Source organism: Nyctibius grandis, chromosome 1 (genome assembly GCF_013368605.1).
Source record: "Nyctibius grandis isolate bNycGra1 chromosome 1, bNycGra1.pri, whole genome shotgun sequence".
NCBI classification, from domain to species: Eukaryota; Metazoa; Chordata; class Aves; order Nyctibiiformes; family Nyctibiidae; genus Nyctibius; species Nyctibius grandis.
Window position 1 is genome coordinate 98,350,853 of NC_090658.1, and position 18,236 is coordinate 98,369,088.

Sequence of the window (18,236 nt, forward strand, 5' to 3'; positions counted from 1 at the left end):
GCTGGCTCTGAACGTCCCCTTCCCTGACAGCCGCGTTTGGGAAGGGCACAGGCAGCAAAAGCACTGCCGGGCCTGTTGCCTCCTTGCAACCCTCTGAGAAGGAAGTGAGTAGTTCACACCTCATATTTACTGACACCCTGGCTTCCCTGCTGTCACCACCACAACGCTGATGCATTTAACTTCATCTGTCTAATGGTATCTCGCTTAGGACACCTATTTAGGCAGCCTTTAAAGTTAATGGAGAGGACACACTTAAAACTTCCCCCATTCACCATCTGTAACAAAGAATTCATCTCCCCATACTAAGACCGACTACTTTTTAGAGGCATCTCCCCCCATTGCAACTAATTACGAAGCAAGCACAGATGGCTAGATAAGTCGCTTAATTTTAAAACAGCTGACGAGGCGAGAGTCCCAGTGTAAATAATAGTTCACTATCTGGCTTCTAGAACTAACCTGACCATCAGTTCACTTCATAGCTCACCTAATTTTGTCAGAGACTAACATTTGAAAATTACAACTGTGTTTTGATGGCCAGGTATGTCAGCTTTATTATAAATTAATTTGTTAAGTAAGGACCTTAAAGAGCTTCTTTGAACACTCTCATCCTAAAAATGGCAACATTAAAATACATGATTTTTTACAGGCCCAAGACTGTAGCTGACTGGGAGACTTAACGTCTGGAAAATGCACATCAAAGTCTTACTGCTGTGAGCTTTAATGGGCACTTTTGATGTTCTTTGAGGGGAAAAAAAATCTGTTCTCACAGTAGAAGAATGCAGAGAGATGCTGAATATTCCTGAAGAAAATATATATGGTCAAGGTTATTCATTAGCTTGGTTTCTAAAGGATGGGAGGCCAATATCTGCACTGCCCCATAACTTTAGAAGTCAGTGAGAGACTTCAATTTATTCTGAAAAAGGTGTCAAGAAGAGAAGAGTTTCCAAGGTAATTAAGTTCTTGCAAGCTCTATGAAAATCAGTGGCTGGGAAAGAGGTCCAAATAATGCCCTCAGGGGGGAGAAGATGGACAGAAAGATGCCCCACCTCTTGCCTGGTGGAGATAATGTCAATGAACAAGTGAAAATCGGGAAAGAAACTGATTGATTGGAGGTGTCATGACACTCACATGGAATCGGACTTCCTTAGTTCCACTCTTCAGAGCACTTGTTTTATAGAGTTCTTTTCTCAGGATTTGCCAAAACCTAATTTTATAATTATGATTCAATTTCTACTGTGCCACCCTTTCTGCAACAGAAGGCCTTGGGAAGATGACCCACGAGTACCTCCTACCACCAGTTACCAAGACGTAAGAGGGAGCACAGGCGCACCGACATTAGAATGCAGACTGCACATCTCGGCTGGTCTGACATGAAGCACCAACCACCAGCTAAGCAAAGGTATTTTCATATTGCATGTTATAAAAGCATGAAAACATACACAAATTTGGGGGTTTTTATTACCATTAGCACACAGAAATACATCTCAAATAATTTCCTTGTGCTTTGTTATGCTTGATGCTATGTTAGTGACTAATGAACAATTACAAAACCCAGAGAACTTCCAATCCTCCTTTCTTACAAATGAATACATTGTTTTGGCTGTTTTCCTGACACTTCAGAACAAGGCTAAACGTGAGCCAGCAGTGTGCCCAGGTGGCCAAGAAGGCCAATGGCATCCTGGCTTCTGTTAGGAATAGTGTAGCCAGCCGGTCTAGGGAAGTGATCATCCCTCTCTACTCGGCACTGGTGAGGCCGCATCTTGAGTACTGTGTTCAGTTCTGGGCCCCGCACTTCAAGAAAGATGTTGAGGTGTTGGAGCGAGTCCAGAGGAGGGCGACCAAGCTGGTGAAGGGTCTGGAGGGTCTGACCTACGAGGAACGGCTGAGGGAGCTGGGGGTGTTTAGCCTGGAGAAGAGGAGGCTCCGAGGTGACCTTATTGCAGTCAACTACCTGAAGGGAGGTTGTAGTGGAGTGGGAGCCGGCCTCTTCTCCTGGGCAACTAGCGATAGGACAAGAGGACACAGCCTCAAGCTTCGCCAGGGGAGGTTCAGGTTGGACATTAGGAAGAATTTCTTCTCAGAAAGGGTTATTAGACATTGGCATGGGCTGCCCAGGGAGGTGGTGGAGTCACCATCTCTGGATGTGTTTAAGAAAAGACTGGACATGGCACTTAGTGCCATGGTCTAGTTGACAGGGTGGTGTGAGGGCAACGGTTGGACTCGATGATCCCTGAGGTCTCTTCCAACCTGGTTGATTCTGTGATTCTGTAAGGTGTTGTCGTCCTTTTTAAATAACAATACCAAACTAAGTGTCATAAAAAGACGTGTAATGTATGTGTCACTACAGACCACTGGAATTTGGGATCATTTATTGCAGGCAACTGAAAAAGTAGTAAAGTTTTATAACAACATGCTATGGTCCTTTACAAACACCTGCTACCATAAAGGGTAATTTTACTCTGATTCAACTATGTAACAAACCTTGCATTTTAACTTAGTAAAATCAGCAGTGAAATATATACTTTTCAAACAAGGCACTATATTGCAAGCATTTTCTTTAACTGTAGAGTGCAACTTGCAATAAAGTAATTATAGAGCTATTCCTTCAAACAATAAAGGCTTCATCGTTTTAATAACGTACCAAACGTATCTATGTAAGCTGGCGGAAACAGGTTTAACTTTAAAAAAGAAAACCTACTGCACAAATGCAACTTACAGCTTTTTAGTAAAGAAAACAAAATAGAGCAGCAAGCATCCTCCAGTACTACAAGGATTTGCGTACACAGGCAGAAAAATTTTCCTTTGTCTCCCAGAAATTTAACAGTAGATAGATACAACCCCTGTTGCTTTACAGTTTTACTAACAAAAAGAGCTACAAAAATAGATTCAATCAGTATTTATGATAAAAACATACCTGTGGCTAATCTAATGGCTAATGCCACGAGCCATCGCTTTACCCTAATGCTGTATCCCAGTGGATTGCTGGTATTAATCATCTGGGAAGAGCAGGAAGACAGCACTGAGAAAGTGCTGAAGAGCTGCTTTCCTAACTGCAGACACTGCAAGAAAACAAACCAAAAATGATCGTTTATGCCCTACAGTATCATTGTATCGGTTGTTGCATTCAAACCATCATTCGTTTTGACAGATACCACAAGTGATTCTGCAGCATCACAGGACATTATTTTGGATTTATCGGTACCAGAGCCCACGACTTCCCTTTTTGGTAAATGCCAGATTGCCAGACCACACAGAAAGGCCCCTTGGCATTCACTCTTTGGCTGTTACACGTTATTTTGCCCAAATGTTCCGTTTCTTCTCTCTTATGACAAGTTCTCTAACCAAATTAAGCAAATACTTGGTGATTACTGGCACTGGCCTGGGAGGTGGTAAAGAGGGTCTGAAGCTCCTTAAGACTGAAGTAGCATCCGCTATTTCCTGAGTGCCTACTCGTCGGCAGCTACTTACATTGGTTAGCAAGAGCCTTTTTGCTTTTTGAAAGAAACCAAAATCCCTGCCTTTGTGAGGCACCAGTCTTGTTGGTACCGACAGCGCACTCCGAAGCGGTTTCCAAATCCAGGTGCTCCACGGATGCAGACAGGCAGTGCCTAGGACCCGCCTGAGCTCTGGCAGAAAACGACTGCCTGAGGCTCCGACAGCAGCAGTCATCACCTGCTCGACAGCAGCGGTCTGGACAGCACTCGTGTCAGCCCTGAATCACAAAGCAGGGGGAGACTGAAGGTAACTCACTGAAACATAAAGAAAACCATAGAAAAGTTCTTTACATGCTGGCCAAAAAGGTGCAATTCTGCATCCAGGGAGGACTACAGCTGCAGTCTATGCTGAAGGTGGCAACTGGAATTGAAAATCGGGAATGCCAAGAAATGGAACTAGGTAAACATTCATGGAGCGTGTGGTGGGAAGGGTAAAACCTGGTTAGAGAAGACAGTGACCTCATGCAACAATCCATGGGCAAGGAGAATGAGACTTAGAATTCAAAAATAAAATAACTGCGGTAGTGCTACTGCCTCTTTGCTAATTGAGATGTTAAGCCTAGTAATAATGATGCAGAAAAGGCAGAAGTTTCCAATTAAAATTTCTGCTTCCTATTTGAAAAGGTGGTGTATTGTGTGATGACGGATTTTCCAACCCACTAGCAAGTGAAAAGGCAAAGCATTACTAAAAAAAAGTATTTTAATAAACAGCATATATTAAAGATAGCTGAGCCAGCATATCTTTAGGTAGCTGGAAATTTCAGTAGATTTTGGGAAAACGTAACTGTCACACTACAGAAAGGCAACTAGAATGAATCAGGTATAAACACAGATCAATTTTCCAATATCCAAACCATGCTGCAGAATTCAAATTTATAGAAGATTAAAGGTTCAAAATGTCATTACCACTAGTTAACATCTTTTATGAAAAACAGGCTTTAGGTAAACCCCACTTTGCTCTTCAGTGAGGTACCTGGTTGATAAACATAATTCAACAGACTAAATACCTTTGTAGGGCATCGTGGCAGTGAGTCAAACAGCTTAACTCACAGCTAGCATGATACTATGTCAAAATGCACACCGGGTATACAAACTGGCAGCTTGCAAAGAGGAGCTTCCCCACTGGCTACAAGTCACGTGAGTTTTACAGAGGTTGTACAGAGATCTGTGATGGGACATCACACTTCGATGCTCTAATAAAAATCATGCAAAAGGCAAAGCTGGGCAAAGCCATGGCTTCTTACACAGGGCGAGAGGAACACAAAACAACAGAAATCACAAAGTAAAGCTGACTTTCATTCAGGTACAACTTGCTTTGGCATAGTAAAAGGTAAAAATATCCATACAGGAAAAAGAAACGTAGGCCATAAAATGGGAGACTGTCCTGGGCTCTCCAAGAAACTTTTATTCCATTTTAATGCCCACTGTGGTGCTGTGGCAAAAGCAGCTAATAGGAATTGTGAACACATAAGCCAGAGCATGTAAAGTAAGAGGGAAGAGGTTGAAAAATCGGCAAGGCAAAACACCAGGAAGGAAACACCAAGGGATGAAGAAAACATTTACAGCTGAAGACTAGAGAAGATCCATTTGTTTAGGCTATCAAAAAGAACTTGCATAGAAATAAACAGCATATGTTCACACATTTTAATAATGACAGCTTAATAATAAGTAACCACGCAAGTGGTGGATTTGCACTCTACTACAGTATTTACGGCAAGGCAAATTCTTGAATGAGGAACTGAGCTCAGTATGACTGAAAGATACTTAGTTCAATACCACATAACTCAGTTTTAAGACCTGCAACATTAATCACCTAATGTAACTAGTCCCCTTTGACCGTAAGGTATCAGAAAGTAATGTTATTTTTCCCCAAGCAGCATTTAGCCAGTTTGCAGACAGACGTTGCCATTTATCAAGGAAAAGATAATGCAAATAGCATGTAATAAGCTAGGTTATAAAGAACAGTATGCTAAAACTGCATACAGAGCACCCCGACACAACCTGCACGCATGAGCTGACCCTCTCGGAATTAAGCCTCCATTTCACAGAATCACAGAATGTTAGGGATTGGAAGGGACCTCGAAAGATCATCTAGTCCCATCCCCCTGCCGGAGCAGGATTGCCTAGACCATATCACACAGGAACGCGTCCAGGCGGGTTTTGAATGTCTCCAGAGAAGGAGACTCCACAACCTCTCTGGGCAGCCTGTTCCAGTGTTCGGTCACCCTCACCGTAAAGAAGTTTTTCCTCATATTTAAGTGGAACCTCCTGTGTTCCAGCTTGCACCCATTGCCCCTTGTCCTGTCAAGGTATGTCACTGAGAAGAGCCTGGCTCCATCCACCATGCCATTTACAGCCCACCAGTCTGAGATTAGGTAAAACGGAGTTTCCATCCCCTCTGCACAAACAGGAAACAAACCGCAACCCACTCCAATGGAGACAGAGGGGATGGGTCTTGATTAAGGGGGCTTTTACCATCGAACCACTGTGCTAAATGCGAACATCAGCTAAGTACTGATCTCCTCGGAGGCGGCTGTACTTTTGATGAACGGTATCTAGGTTCATGAACTGCAAAGCTCTTTTAGCACTTTTAAGTCACTACATAAATGTTTAAATAAAGAACTCCAAGCCCTTATACATCTCAGTAAGATCTTGACTACCAATTTCACATCACTATACTTGCATTTACACTTGTATAGTGTAAATAGCACTAAAGATCAGGTGCACATTGAACAAAAAACAGCTCTAAAAATTGAGTTGCAGCATCATGTTTATTTACATAATATCTCTCAGAAAAGTCATCACAAGCATGACAGAAACAAGACGCTTCACAGTAAATCCAGGTCAGAATTTTCTGTATATTTTTCAACAACTAGAAATATTTTATTAGCAATACATACACATTTATACATTAAAAATCAATACAACGTCCTTTTCTCTCCCAGTCTCCGAAACGTGTAGGTTCAGGGCCTTTAGGTCCACCCCTCTCTTTTGTAACGGGATTGATTCCATCAGGGAATTCTAAAATGACAGGGAAAGTTCATTAAAATGCCTATAATGTTGACAAATGTAAGGATATGTCACCATCAACGATGTTTGCCTCTTAGTTTCATTTTCAAACACAAAATCAGTTCTCTCTTGTTTTTAAAGGCAACCTTGAGTTAAACATTTCCCAGAGTCATCCAACAGTAATTTCAGAGACTTTTGTGACTACAGTCAGCAACATATATGAGATGATATTCAGTTATGCAAATAAAAAAGCAATTCAACGTATGAAGGCACTAAAGCACCACCGTTTCTCACAAATTCATGGCGAGAACTTGTGTCATTCAGGTATGCTGTACATATGTTCACTACATCTAAAACACCAGGTCACTTTCTGTGTTTGTTCAGGTCTCTAATTTTAACCACTTGGGTTTTAATTTTAGTCAAGATTCTATTATTCTTGTATTTAAAACACCATGTTTTCATGGATACTGCTATGTTTTTCAAGAAATAGCATGTTGATATTAACAACAGACTAGATACCACAGTCACAGCAGGTACTATAAAATCCTAAATAGCTAAAATTAGACTTTTTACCTTCTAAAACTTAATCTAAGCTCGCTAAGTCATTGTGATGCCCTTTCAGGAGATGGAGACTCTTTGTGAGTTATGAATGGGACTTTCAAATCTCTCTGGTTAGCTTACACCTTAGCAGTGCTTCTTCTGTTCCCAGCACCCTACTAGCTTATGCCATCTACTAAAACACCATGGAGCTTTCTGCACCTCACAGTCAACATCTTTATGCTACTTAGTGCTCCCTTACTCAGGGCCCCCTCTTAACAGTTGCTGCACTATGGCCATCCCCCTAGGTACCACCAAGCCACAAAGTACTTTTTAGCACAGCACCACCCTAGGCTGAGTGTTTTGTCATCCTGCACTAGGCTGCAGGGCTCCCTGAAGTTCACTGTACCCGACACATCCCCTTGCCATGCTGATTCTCCAGAGCCTCCCATATATACGCGTAACTCAGGGCTCCCTCAGCTCCCCAACTCAGCCCTGGCAGGCAACACAAGTAATGAGAAGCAGGGTTGAAAGTGAGAAAAGACAACAACAGAAATCCTGGAGAGCAGAGAACGACAGCGATGGAGGGAGACTCACGTAGCTACAGGCTATACGGAATGATATATTGGGATGCCTGTTTAAAAATTCATGGAGACCAGGATAGGAAATGTCAGTATCTGAGCACCTCTGGCAGTACAAGGAGCGCAAATGCATCTAATACTATTTTGTAGATGTCATCATCCCAATATCCAAGCACTACTGATGTGCTGACAGTGGATGCAGAAGCTCAGAGGATTTCTCATGAAGCTACACAGCACTGGGAATTTGAACAGCCAGCTTAAACTCCTTATGTTTTTTCCTAATAACCATTGAGGACACAATGGGCAGTCAGCATTCTAACAAACTATTGCTGGTGTTATATGTAAAAATTATACAGGTACAACTAAATTTAAAGCAGAAAGAAACCTTCAGTCTTGCTCTAAACATAGAACACCTAAGCAAAATGCAAAATATAGTAATTACGCATTTGTTTTAAATGACGCAGCGATGGTATTTGTTTTCATGGGAATAAAAGGACAAGAATTAAATAGCTGCTTACACAGTAACTGCAACTCTGAGTCAGTTCTCCAGTGAGTCACAACCTGAAATTGCTTGCAACCATTTTGGAGACGATACTGTAATTTTTCAGTCATTTTGTCATCTGAATATTCATAGTAATTGACTGATATATTAAAAAAGCTTGTCCTAGAGACCTCAAAATAGATAAACATGGGGTATCACTACTCTAACCAGTAACAGAACAGCACGTTATGGTGAATAAGATAAAGCACTTTTAGTTAGGGAAAGACGGCTAATTAAAAAAAAAGGAAAAAAGAGATTCTGTCTTTCTCCTGTCTGATAAAAAAAGTACACGTTTCTAGTGACTTTAGCAGCGACGTACGTGGTGCCTCAGCCTTGCCAGGTTCTCTACATCAACACAATCAGCAGTTCATTAGGCCTCCCCTGACCTCACTGAGTGGCTCAGTAAACTCGGTATTTGTTGTTGCTTTTCAAAACACTACCTGCAAGATTAAGAGAAAGACTGACCATGAAATACAGCACGAACCGGAAGTCTTTCAGGGACTAAGAAACAGAACAGGCTTTTTGGATAATAAAAAGTAGCTGGTGCCCTCATGAGTTTACTACCACCATTTATAGCTGTGCTATAACAGACCAATACCAGCTACATTTCTCAGAATCATGGAGTGGTTTATACTGGAAGACACCCTTGGCAGACATCTGGATGCAACCCTGCTCAAAGCAAGGCTGGTGTTAGGTCAGGGCATCCAGGCAAATTTGAGTATCTCCAAGAAGAAAGAGATCATAAATTCTCTGTGTGACTTCTTGCAATGTTTGACCAGCTTGTTTTGAAGACCTTTTCCTCTCATACACCATTTGCTGCAACTTGTGCCTATTGCCCTGCCTTAGAAAGTGATTCTGAAGGGTGCTGAATGCCTACCCCTCTTCTTAAACTGACATCAGGCACAGCATCTCAGGGTCTTGCCTTTAAAACATGGCTTTCAATTCTGTAAAACAGGACTTACTTTCCAGGGGTTCCCTCTCTATACTGGACTCCTCTGGTTCATCAAATCGACCTACTGGTAACTTCGGTTTCTTAAGTGACTGCTTAGCAGGTTCAGATCTTCCATCTGTCTTAGAGCTGGTGCTCCTCAGAGAGCTGCAAAGCAGTGATGACTCTATCAAACAAACGGACACATGTAGCATAAATGTGAGTTTAACACTGAGTAGCTCTATGACTGTTCAGAGCACCTCTGAAAAATCCTCACTTCAGAAACTAGGGAGCACAGGACCAGAAAACAAACTGCAAATATTAGTTTACATTCAACTCATGAACACCTAAGAAATCAGCACAGATAATTATTTTTGGCCCTAGAAACATATGCAGGCAAAACTGTGCTAGTTGTATAATTCAGTTCACATGAACAGTGTATTTTAAACCGCTCAAACTTATCTTCACTGTTATCTTCTTGTATTTTAGACTCTCAAGAGCAATTATGCTAGCATAGACCAGTACATTCTGTTTTCCTGTAGAAGTCCTAACCTCCCCCGAGAAGCCTGCTGATTTCCAGGTCTTGGCTCATTTCCAGCAGCTTTTGAGTCAGAAAGAGCTTCTGTTTTCCCAAAGGAAAGTTTTAAAAAATAAAACGTTGTTCCCTTAGTAACAGGTTTTCCAGAATGTTGGTAGAGAATAGCTGGGCTTCCCTTATGATGGCAAAATAATTCAGCTGTTAGTCAAAAGCAGGACAAACTTGGAGCACATTTAAGTTCAATTATATAACTGCATGCAAATGCTTTAATTAAAAGCATAAACTTTTTTCCTTTAAAGTCCTGATAACATTTTTTTAACGTAAATGTAGGAGAAAGCCTATTAATATCCATACCTAAAGTTCTTTCAAGTAGTATAAAAACGGAGGTGCACAGGTATCATAAGTCATAATACAAGAGTCATAAACAACTCAAAAATTACTTATGAAGATCCGTCAAAATGACTGATATTTCCGCATTTGGTTAAAAAGCCAAACGTCCACAGTGAACGTGAATTACTCCCTAAAAATATTTTATCTATGGACACGTGCCTAACGCAGCTCTGGCTTTTCTTAAGAAAGAAGATTCAAACAGAAATCCTCCCTGCACCAGCCTGGGTGCAAGGCACCTGAAAGAACTATTATTCTACCTTGCCATCATCGGGAAACGTTCTCAAGCAGCACAGATCTGACTCACATATATATACCCCAACCAACAATCCACCTGCATTCCCAGAATCAGCATATTCATTCATCCTAAAATACCACAACCTTAACATTAAAGCCTACAGTCACATAAACTGTACTATGCCTGCCAACTGCTGCCAGTGCCCCAAAGGAATATTTTTTTTTTTGCTTTAAGCATGCCGTAATGGACTATCAGCAGTGAAGAAACTAATCCTTTTGCATACATTGGATCTGTCTACTCCTGCCAAGCATGTTGTCATTCTTCAGCAAGCTGAAAGAGAAGCTAGCTAGAAAATTAAATTAGAGCTGATATTCTAGCCCAAGTTTAAATAAAAGTCAGATTAAGGTACTGATATGAAAGTGATTATCTCAGGCAGCAGAGAAGAGGGAAATTCCATTTTCCTATTTGCAATACTTCATACTGTTGACCAAAATACATTCTTCTTGACACAGAAGTGACAGAAGTTCAATGTTAAGTACCTCTGAAAGAGATGAGATGAACAATCAACTTTACCAGTAAACCATATTCTACAAACTGACTCCCTCATCCTTTATGGACAGTCACAAAGCCATCCAATCCGAAAAGAAGCTGAAAATCCTGAGCTTTTAAAGTTGCTGCACAGCCAACATCTGCAATATCCAGTCTTTTGAAGTGACCCACAGACCGTGATTTATCATAACAAAGCCATTCATGCAGCTGGAGCTGGGCACCCAGCAGAACCCTTTGGGCAGACAGGAGCATCAGCCAAATCTTGCCATGAACCTAATGGTGAAATAGAGCCTAGGAGAGGTCACAAACATCTAACAACATTTTTTTCCAGCTCTTCTATTAACATATACCGTCTTGGTCTGTTTCAGGAATATTGTATCAAGAGCATCACAGAAATCTCACCTTTTGATGGAGAAGGAAGTGGCCTGACCTGCTGCCCTACAAAACAGCCTAAACTGAGCATGCATGTGGGACAGACACTGTTACACAGGCTACTTTTATTTGTCCTGCTGCCTAGGTTTCTCCATGAACAAATCACCTGAATTTCCTAGTATAAAGGACACAGACCAAGAACTTCCAAGGCCACAGTAAGTTCCCTCCAGCTATTCTACAAATATTAAACCACGGCTTAATGTATTACTACCGTTTAAAAGTTCACAGCAACGACGGGGAAAAAAAACCTCCGGAATTGATAGTGAGGCCTGATAGCAGTAGGTCTGCAATATAGGGGGAGAATATCAAGAACTAGAGGGGAAAAAAAAAGCAGGAAATCTACAGGGGAAAACAGGAGGGGGGCAAAACCTGTGGTGCCTCACCGCCCCTAACCGACGCCGTGGGTCGCACACGGCTCCCGCCACCCGCCGCCATCTTGGGCACCCCTCAGCAACCCCAGCGCCGACAGTCCCGGCCAGCAGCCGCCCCTCTCTCCCTCGCTCTTAACTCCCCTACGTGAGGAAGGGGAGGGGAAGCTGGGGAGCCCCTCAGCAGCAAAGCCAGGCCCCTCCCTCCATCCGCCCGCCTCTTACTCGCTGCCCCCGACGCGCCGCGCAGCAGCCGCACAGCCATGATGCCTGAACCGCGCCGCGCATGCGCAAACAGCGACGGCCCCGCTCAGTGGGCGGGCGAGAGGGGGCGGGGCTCGCCCGAGGTGGGAGCGGCGGGAAATGCGGTTCCAGCCAGGGCGGCGGCGTCGGGCAGCGTAGCTCAAACCGGCCTTAAAAACAGCCCCATTCCCCCGCCGTGTCCGATGAACGGAGGTGAACGGTGCCTTGTGAGCAAAGTTCTTGAAGAAGGCACCTCCGGGCTCTTGGAGGCGCTCGAGAAAGAAGCGGTAACCCCCCTCTTCCTCCTCCCCAAACCTGGAGTAAAGGTGTCTTTGTCTCTGAAGACTTCACCGCTTAAAGGACCCATTCCCCCCGTGTTGTGCAGCCCCGCTAGTTTTTTTTTTTTTTTTAATAATGAAAATAATTAAAGTGTTGATGTAATGCACAAAGGCAACTTCAGACATGAAAGAGTTTAGGCTGATGCCATACTGATGTATAGACCCAGTGTTTGTCCTTACCAACTGAAGGCTGCATAACTTCAAAGTTACCAGAACATTATTAAATTAATAATTACAATATTAAAATAATAAACTTCTATCTCTCTCAGTCCTATACCACAGCTGCTGCCTTTTCTGTACCCGAATAGGCAGCATTCATCCTCCCAGGAAGAAAGCATCAAGAAACTGAGCAACCAAACCCAAGTGCTGAACCAAAGGACTTCAGACCACATCTCTCCAGTTTCGCAGTTTACCCAGTGAAGGTGCTTTTAACACTCCCCTCCCTCTCAGTATAAACCTAACCCTGGGATAAGTAACACCTGGGTTCCTGGGGTGGAGCTCCCGTCAATTAGCTTCAGTTAATGTTTTGAATATGACAACGTGCTTTTTGTCACTCTTCAGACTTCTCTGGCTAACCTTGTTCTTCCATAAAACAGAATTCAAAACACTGTCCACAGCTATAGAACTGCAGGAAAAAACTTTCACGCAGCTGTCCTTGGAGATCAGAGTCTAAAATAGCATTTTGTGTTCACATCTGAAGAGTTTAAGGACGTAAATCTCCTTGGTAAATTAACAGCAGTAACGCTCTGTTGAGTTTATTGCATTACATCCGGCAATGCCTACACACTGAAAGTGATTAAATTTAACTGACTGCCTTATGTGTGACATTTTCTCAATCAGCTTTTTGTAACATAGTTAATTGGACATTAAAGACTGAAAATAATGGGAAACCTTTTATTTTAACACCAAGATGCTGTTAAAGGCTTCCAGATCAGAGAATAAAGAGGAATATTGGTGGCTCAAGCAGAAAAATTCTCTTCTGCTCAAAAGCAGCAAGAAAAAAAACAGATCTATTCCAAGTTCAAGAACATACCACCCATGTGCTCAATACAGCAAAAACGATCATGAAATTCTTACCTTAAAAACACGCCTACCAAGCTATCTGCAGGTACCAAGTAACTGTAAGCTCTGTTCCTTGACAGTTTAACACAAATCCATGAAAAATCATGTTTATGTGCAATCTCTAATGGTAAGGATGAAATAGTAATTTAAGATTAATTAGGAACTGTTCTTCCACCTAAAAATAAGCTGAGGTCTTCAAAGCATTTTTTTCCTGTTCTTTATTTATTGCACTGCTGTAAAAATGCAAAACTTACTTTTTACTCCTGAATTATGTATTTCTAGATCTTGTGAATGAGAAGGTAATAAATCTGAAGACCGGTAAATACAGATGTAGCACGTACCACAGGGATTTTCCACTTTGTGATTAAATGCAACGTTTTCTTTTTTTTTTGTTTTCCTCCCTCTGTTTACCGATATTTATCTCAAAACAATCCTGTATGCTGCTTTGTTTTGCTGTTCTAAAAAGCAGGGGACAGAAGACTTGGTGCTAGCACAAACTGCAGCAGGTCAATCAGCTGAGCCAGAATGTAAGCTGGCCATGGGGGCTATCTGGAAAGAACCACAACCAGCTCTGTCACAGGCAGCAAGCCAGCGTGCCGATTCTGCCTGAACACCTCCTCTTCCTCTCTGACCACGTCAAGAAGCATGGTTATCTGAACACCACCCCTAGTCAGGGCTGTGCAAATAAGATTGGCTTGGAATGAAGGGTGTCTTGCGATTACAGAGTAAGTTTTCTTGGCTCTGCGGCAAAGCCTGGTGATTTCCACAGTAGGTCGTGAGCTCTTTTTCCCAATCTGCAAACAAAAGTTCAGATGCTATCTCATTTTGTGCAGTGACCTCCTAATAACATCACTAAGAGCTTTGTGAAATAACAGTAGCAGCCTACTGCCTTCAGGGAACAAGAGACCGGCAGCTTTCTAAAGGACTGTTAAGACCTTAATTTTTCTCTCTCTTTCTGTAAGCAGCATTATTCTCTTTCAAGCAGCTGTAGGATACCTGCATAGAGGTCACTACCACTCCAGGAAGGTGAAGCCCCAATTCAAACGGAAGAGAGGAGGATGGAGCACTCTATAGCTGCTACTGCATCAGATGACATTCAACTATGTATATCAGAGTCCACATTTCTGTCTAGTAAATAGAAGGCAGAAATATGTGGGACCGGGGGGGTGTGCCATGCAACACATGCACCGTTGTCCTAACATCCAAGATGGCATGTGTTGATACAAGTGTGCCATACAGTCTGTTAAGTGCAACTGCATAAGCTTCAGCTTCAAGGACACATTGGGGGTCATCACGCTGCTCACTACCGTCTTACTGTACACAAGTAGCGGCCATTCCTTTGTGACTTCAAGATGTCACAACAGCCCCCACAAAAGCTACAGTACTGAGAGGGCTACAGATGCACTGCACTGGGCAATACAGACTAGGGGAGAGAAAATGAATGTAATGTTCTAATTTGCCTTGCTCCTTGATAAACTTAGATGCAAATATCACCTGATTCCCTGAACCATCCATTTTCCTCAATGAACAAACCAAATTCAAGCCTCCTTACATGGACGGGATCTACTATTAAAAAAAAAAGGAAGTGGCTATTTCCTGCCAGGATATTTCTGCTTTGCTCGTCACAAAAGCATGCTTTGCACTTCTGGATTTCCAGAGATTCAGCAAGACAGACATTTTTCAGTAGTGACAAAAATGTCTAAATACTTATGTACTAAGAGTAGCTTAACTTGATCATTGCAAATCAAGGGAAAATTTTTAGATCTAGCTGCCTAAACTGATAAATGTTTAGCCACTAGCCAGCTACTAGAGTACTGTTAAAGAAAAGACAGTTCAGATGTCAGAACTTAATTTAAATATTTAGAACCTACTAGCACCATCATAATGTAAAAAAATTATTAATAAAAGTAGGCATTGTTAGAGCTGGAATGTATTTAAGATATCTTTGTGTCGTAAGGACTTGCCTACCACAACTCCAATTAAATACTCTTTTAAGTGTGTACATTGCCAAATGGCAGGTGGTCATCTGAAACTTGTAAGCTACAGAGAAAAAAAATCTATTACAAAGACTGTATTAACAAACCAAATGCAGAATCACTTCATTATAAACTATTATTGCTATATTCATTTCAAATAATACAATATTATTAATTATATACAAAAAAGCCTCTCCAGAATTTTGATAATTAGCAGAACATTTCAGTTTCTTTAATTGCTTCCATTAGTCATTTGTTCATTTTATTAACACCGGATGCAATAACACAACGCTAAAAATAAACATGCATTATACAACAAACTCATATTTTTCAAAAAATGTTCATTACAGTTAGCGAATGCACATGTGACTCTTTCCCCCCACCTTTTAGTGAATTATTGTTTGAAACAGAGAAAAGGGAAGGAAGGGGAAACCAAACGTAATGCTATTCAGCACCAGTAGAAAGTCAACAGACCTTTAACATTCCGGTATATCAAAAACATTTTATCTGCATCACTAAACAGGTGAAGTTTACAATATCGTCCCATTTGAAGACGTATTGATTTATATTTACAATACTTTCTAGTCAATAAAACATTTTAACAATATTTAAAAATTGCTTAAATTCATAAAAGTATTGCAGAAATTTATAACATTTACTTATTTTACGTACATACAAGGAAGTCCATGTAAAACTGTCTATGTTCATCTGAAGAACTGACAGAGTAAAGAGCAATTTTAATACAGTTTGCAAAACCCCAATTATTTGAAGGCAGCTATCATTAAACATTCAAAAATCCTTAGTTGCCATTTGCTTCTGAAAACTAAAGTTCCAGTAATAAAATTGAGTATGTAAACTAACATGTTTTTGAGATCAGTAGAAAATATATTCCCACAGGCATAAAATATTTAACAATGATGATAATGATTTTGTAGAAAACCGTTAAGCTGTAGTGACATCGGAACAGAGGACTCGGTAGCGGCCTTTGAGAGACCCACAGATATAGTAATTTTCAAATATCTGGTATTTGAGCAGCTCGTTGTGTTTCCAGTTAAACTTCCTACAGTGCTAAAATACGACAACAGAACGTGTAAGACCTTATTAGAGTTTTTAAATCCAATTTATTTTGGCATCTAAAGCCTCTTGTAAAATGCAACCAAGTAACACTGACTTCTGTAGTCTAAGAGCCGATAATAAACCAACCAAAAAGTACGCACTGTGCTTTAGTCTCCAAATAATTAGGTACCCAAAATTAAGAAAAAGTAATAGAAAAGTAAAAAGAACAAAATAAAAAAATATTGCACAGTCACATTACCTAGAAAGTAAAGTTGATGTTAAAAAGCCCTAAGTGTGGACGATATAAATTATCTTCCATATAAAAAGTATAAATATCTCTTAAAATACAGCTGCAGCTATACTTTAATACCACACATTATTTGATTCATCTGTTAATGAGGTAATAACCCAGTCTCTTACAAGCTTTTCTCTACTGAAAATATTTTAGGGCAGCAACAAGAAAGAATTTTTCTAAAAATATTTCTGAATCAAGAACAGCAATGTGTGCAGCTCTCCCTATGAGCGAATCTGCTGTATTGGGTAACGCATTAATTACATTATAACGAACCAAATTACATTCCTTATTTTGAAGAACTGGCAGAAGCAGGTTCTGGATCATTTCAGCATAAATTGGTCCTGTAGAGGAAAAGAAAAGTTGGACTGTGTGAATCACCAGAAACAAGTATGGTTCTTTGACCTTGAACTCAAAATTAATACATTCCAGAATAAGAAAGGTAATGATATGTTTTATGCTGCTGTTAAGATAGAATATATAGGAAGTTTAATTTCCCCAGAAATCTTGGAAAAATAATTTTAAGCTATGCATTTTAGTATTTGTACATTTATAGTGAGAATGTGCTCATCAGTATTAATTTATTACACTATGTAAAAGTTATTTCTTTGACAATATATACCGCTAGAATGCAGTTGTGCTAGGATGTCTCAACAGTGAATACACCAACCAACCATCACTGAAAATGGGAAAACTACCTTTTCTGTCAGTGCTAGTATAGAGCCTCAACTAAATTCAGCCCACGTGCTCGCCGCTACAACTTGATGTCCTCAAAAATCAAAGCTTATTTGTCCTCCCTATTCATGGAGTGGCACACCAGGGGCTGTGTTCATCCCACCTAACTTTCAGCAAAGTCGATAAGCTAGAAATTTATTTGTCTCATCTCCCTCTGCATGTAAAAGAACAGGACAGATCCAGAAAGTAATTCAGCTCCCACATGGATTTTCTCCATTACTACAGAGTAAGCCCAGGGTGTCTAAACATGTAATAGAGGGGCCTCAGTTAAGCACCCAAAATCAAATGGGATGAATCTGAAGCCTATGAGGTTTAACCTGAGCAGTCTGTTTATTTTGCTGGATATTTATTACCTGATTGTTTATCCTTTAAAGCTGTTTTACACATCTCAATGCGAGCGGAGTGATAAGGAACATAACGATCCTGCAGAGAGCCTACTAACACAATGTTTTTGAAGTAATGAAGACCTACAGGAAAAGAGAAAAAGGCATCTACTATAATGAATCCCTTGACAATTACTACAGAATAATTAAATATTTTACAACTGAAATTTAGCACCAATTTATTACAAGATCTTGCACAAAAAGGCAGAAAGTTCAATTACAACAGGTAGAGCTACAGAATAACAAGATGTTGGGTACCAGCCTTTCCTCTGTACTTATTTTAATACCTACAGGTGTGACCCAGTGGTGATGTTCTCCATTTAAACAGAGCATGGTTCAAACCTTCGTCTTGCTTCTCAGGAATAAAGTGGTTGGTTTCCGCATTGCTAAAAGAAACCTAAAGATGGACGGTGCCTTGTCTTCACTGATGTTTCAGTCCACAGCCTAGCTGCACCAGGAGTAATACCTGGCACCGACAAGTGCATGATACACCCCACCTAGTGCAGGTGCCTCTGCTAGGCACTGCCTCACTGTAAGGTTTGGCCAGCT

General features: G+C 41.0%; 2 protein-coding genes across 6 annotated transcripts in view; both read right to left on the reverse strand.

Annotated features, from left to right (window-relative positions):
- Nucleotides 1–6,246: 6,246 nt before the first annotated feature.
- SDHAF4 (succinate dehydrogenase complex assembly factor 4) lies at nt 6,247–11,886 on the reverse strand. Of its 2 annotated transcripts, XM_068402138.1 has the most exons (4): nt 11,828–11,877; nt 11,205–11,240; nt 9,125–9,277; nt 6,247–6,515 (listed from the first exon to the last, which is right to left on the reverse strand). In XM_068402138.1, the coding sequence occupies exons 1-4, from the start codon at nt 11,865–11,867 to the stop codon at nt 6,406–6,408; spliced, it is 339 nt and encodes a 112-aa protein (XP_068258239.1). In that variant the 5' UTR covers nt 11,868–11,877; the 3' UTR covers nt 6,247–6,405. The 2 variants fall into 2 exon arrangements, with proteins under 2 accessions (XP_068258239.1, XP_068258247.1); XM_068402146.1 differs by lacking the exon at nt 11,205–11,240 and having other exon boundaries at nt 11,828–11,886.
- A 3,530-nt stretch (nt 11,887–15,416) lies between these two features.
- Nucleotides 15,417–18,236, reverse strand: part of FAM135A (family with sequence similarity 135 member A) — a 47,810-nt gene continuing 44,990 nt past the window's right edge. For all 4 annotated transcript variants that reach the window (XM_068403968.1, XM_068403975.1, XM_068403959.1 and 1 more), the window contains 2 exons: nt 17,658–17,771; nt 15,417–16,913 (listed from right to left, as the gene is read on the reverse strand). In XM_068403968.1, coding sequence (XP_068260069.1) covers nt 16,708–16,913; nt 17,658–17,771 — 320 coding nt within the window. In that variant the 3' untranslated portion in view covers nt 15,417–16,707. The remainder of the gene's footprint in view (nt 16,914–17,657; nt 17,772–18,236) is intronic.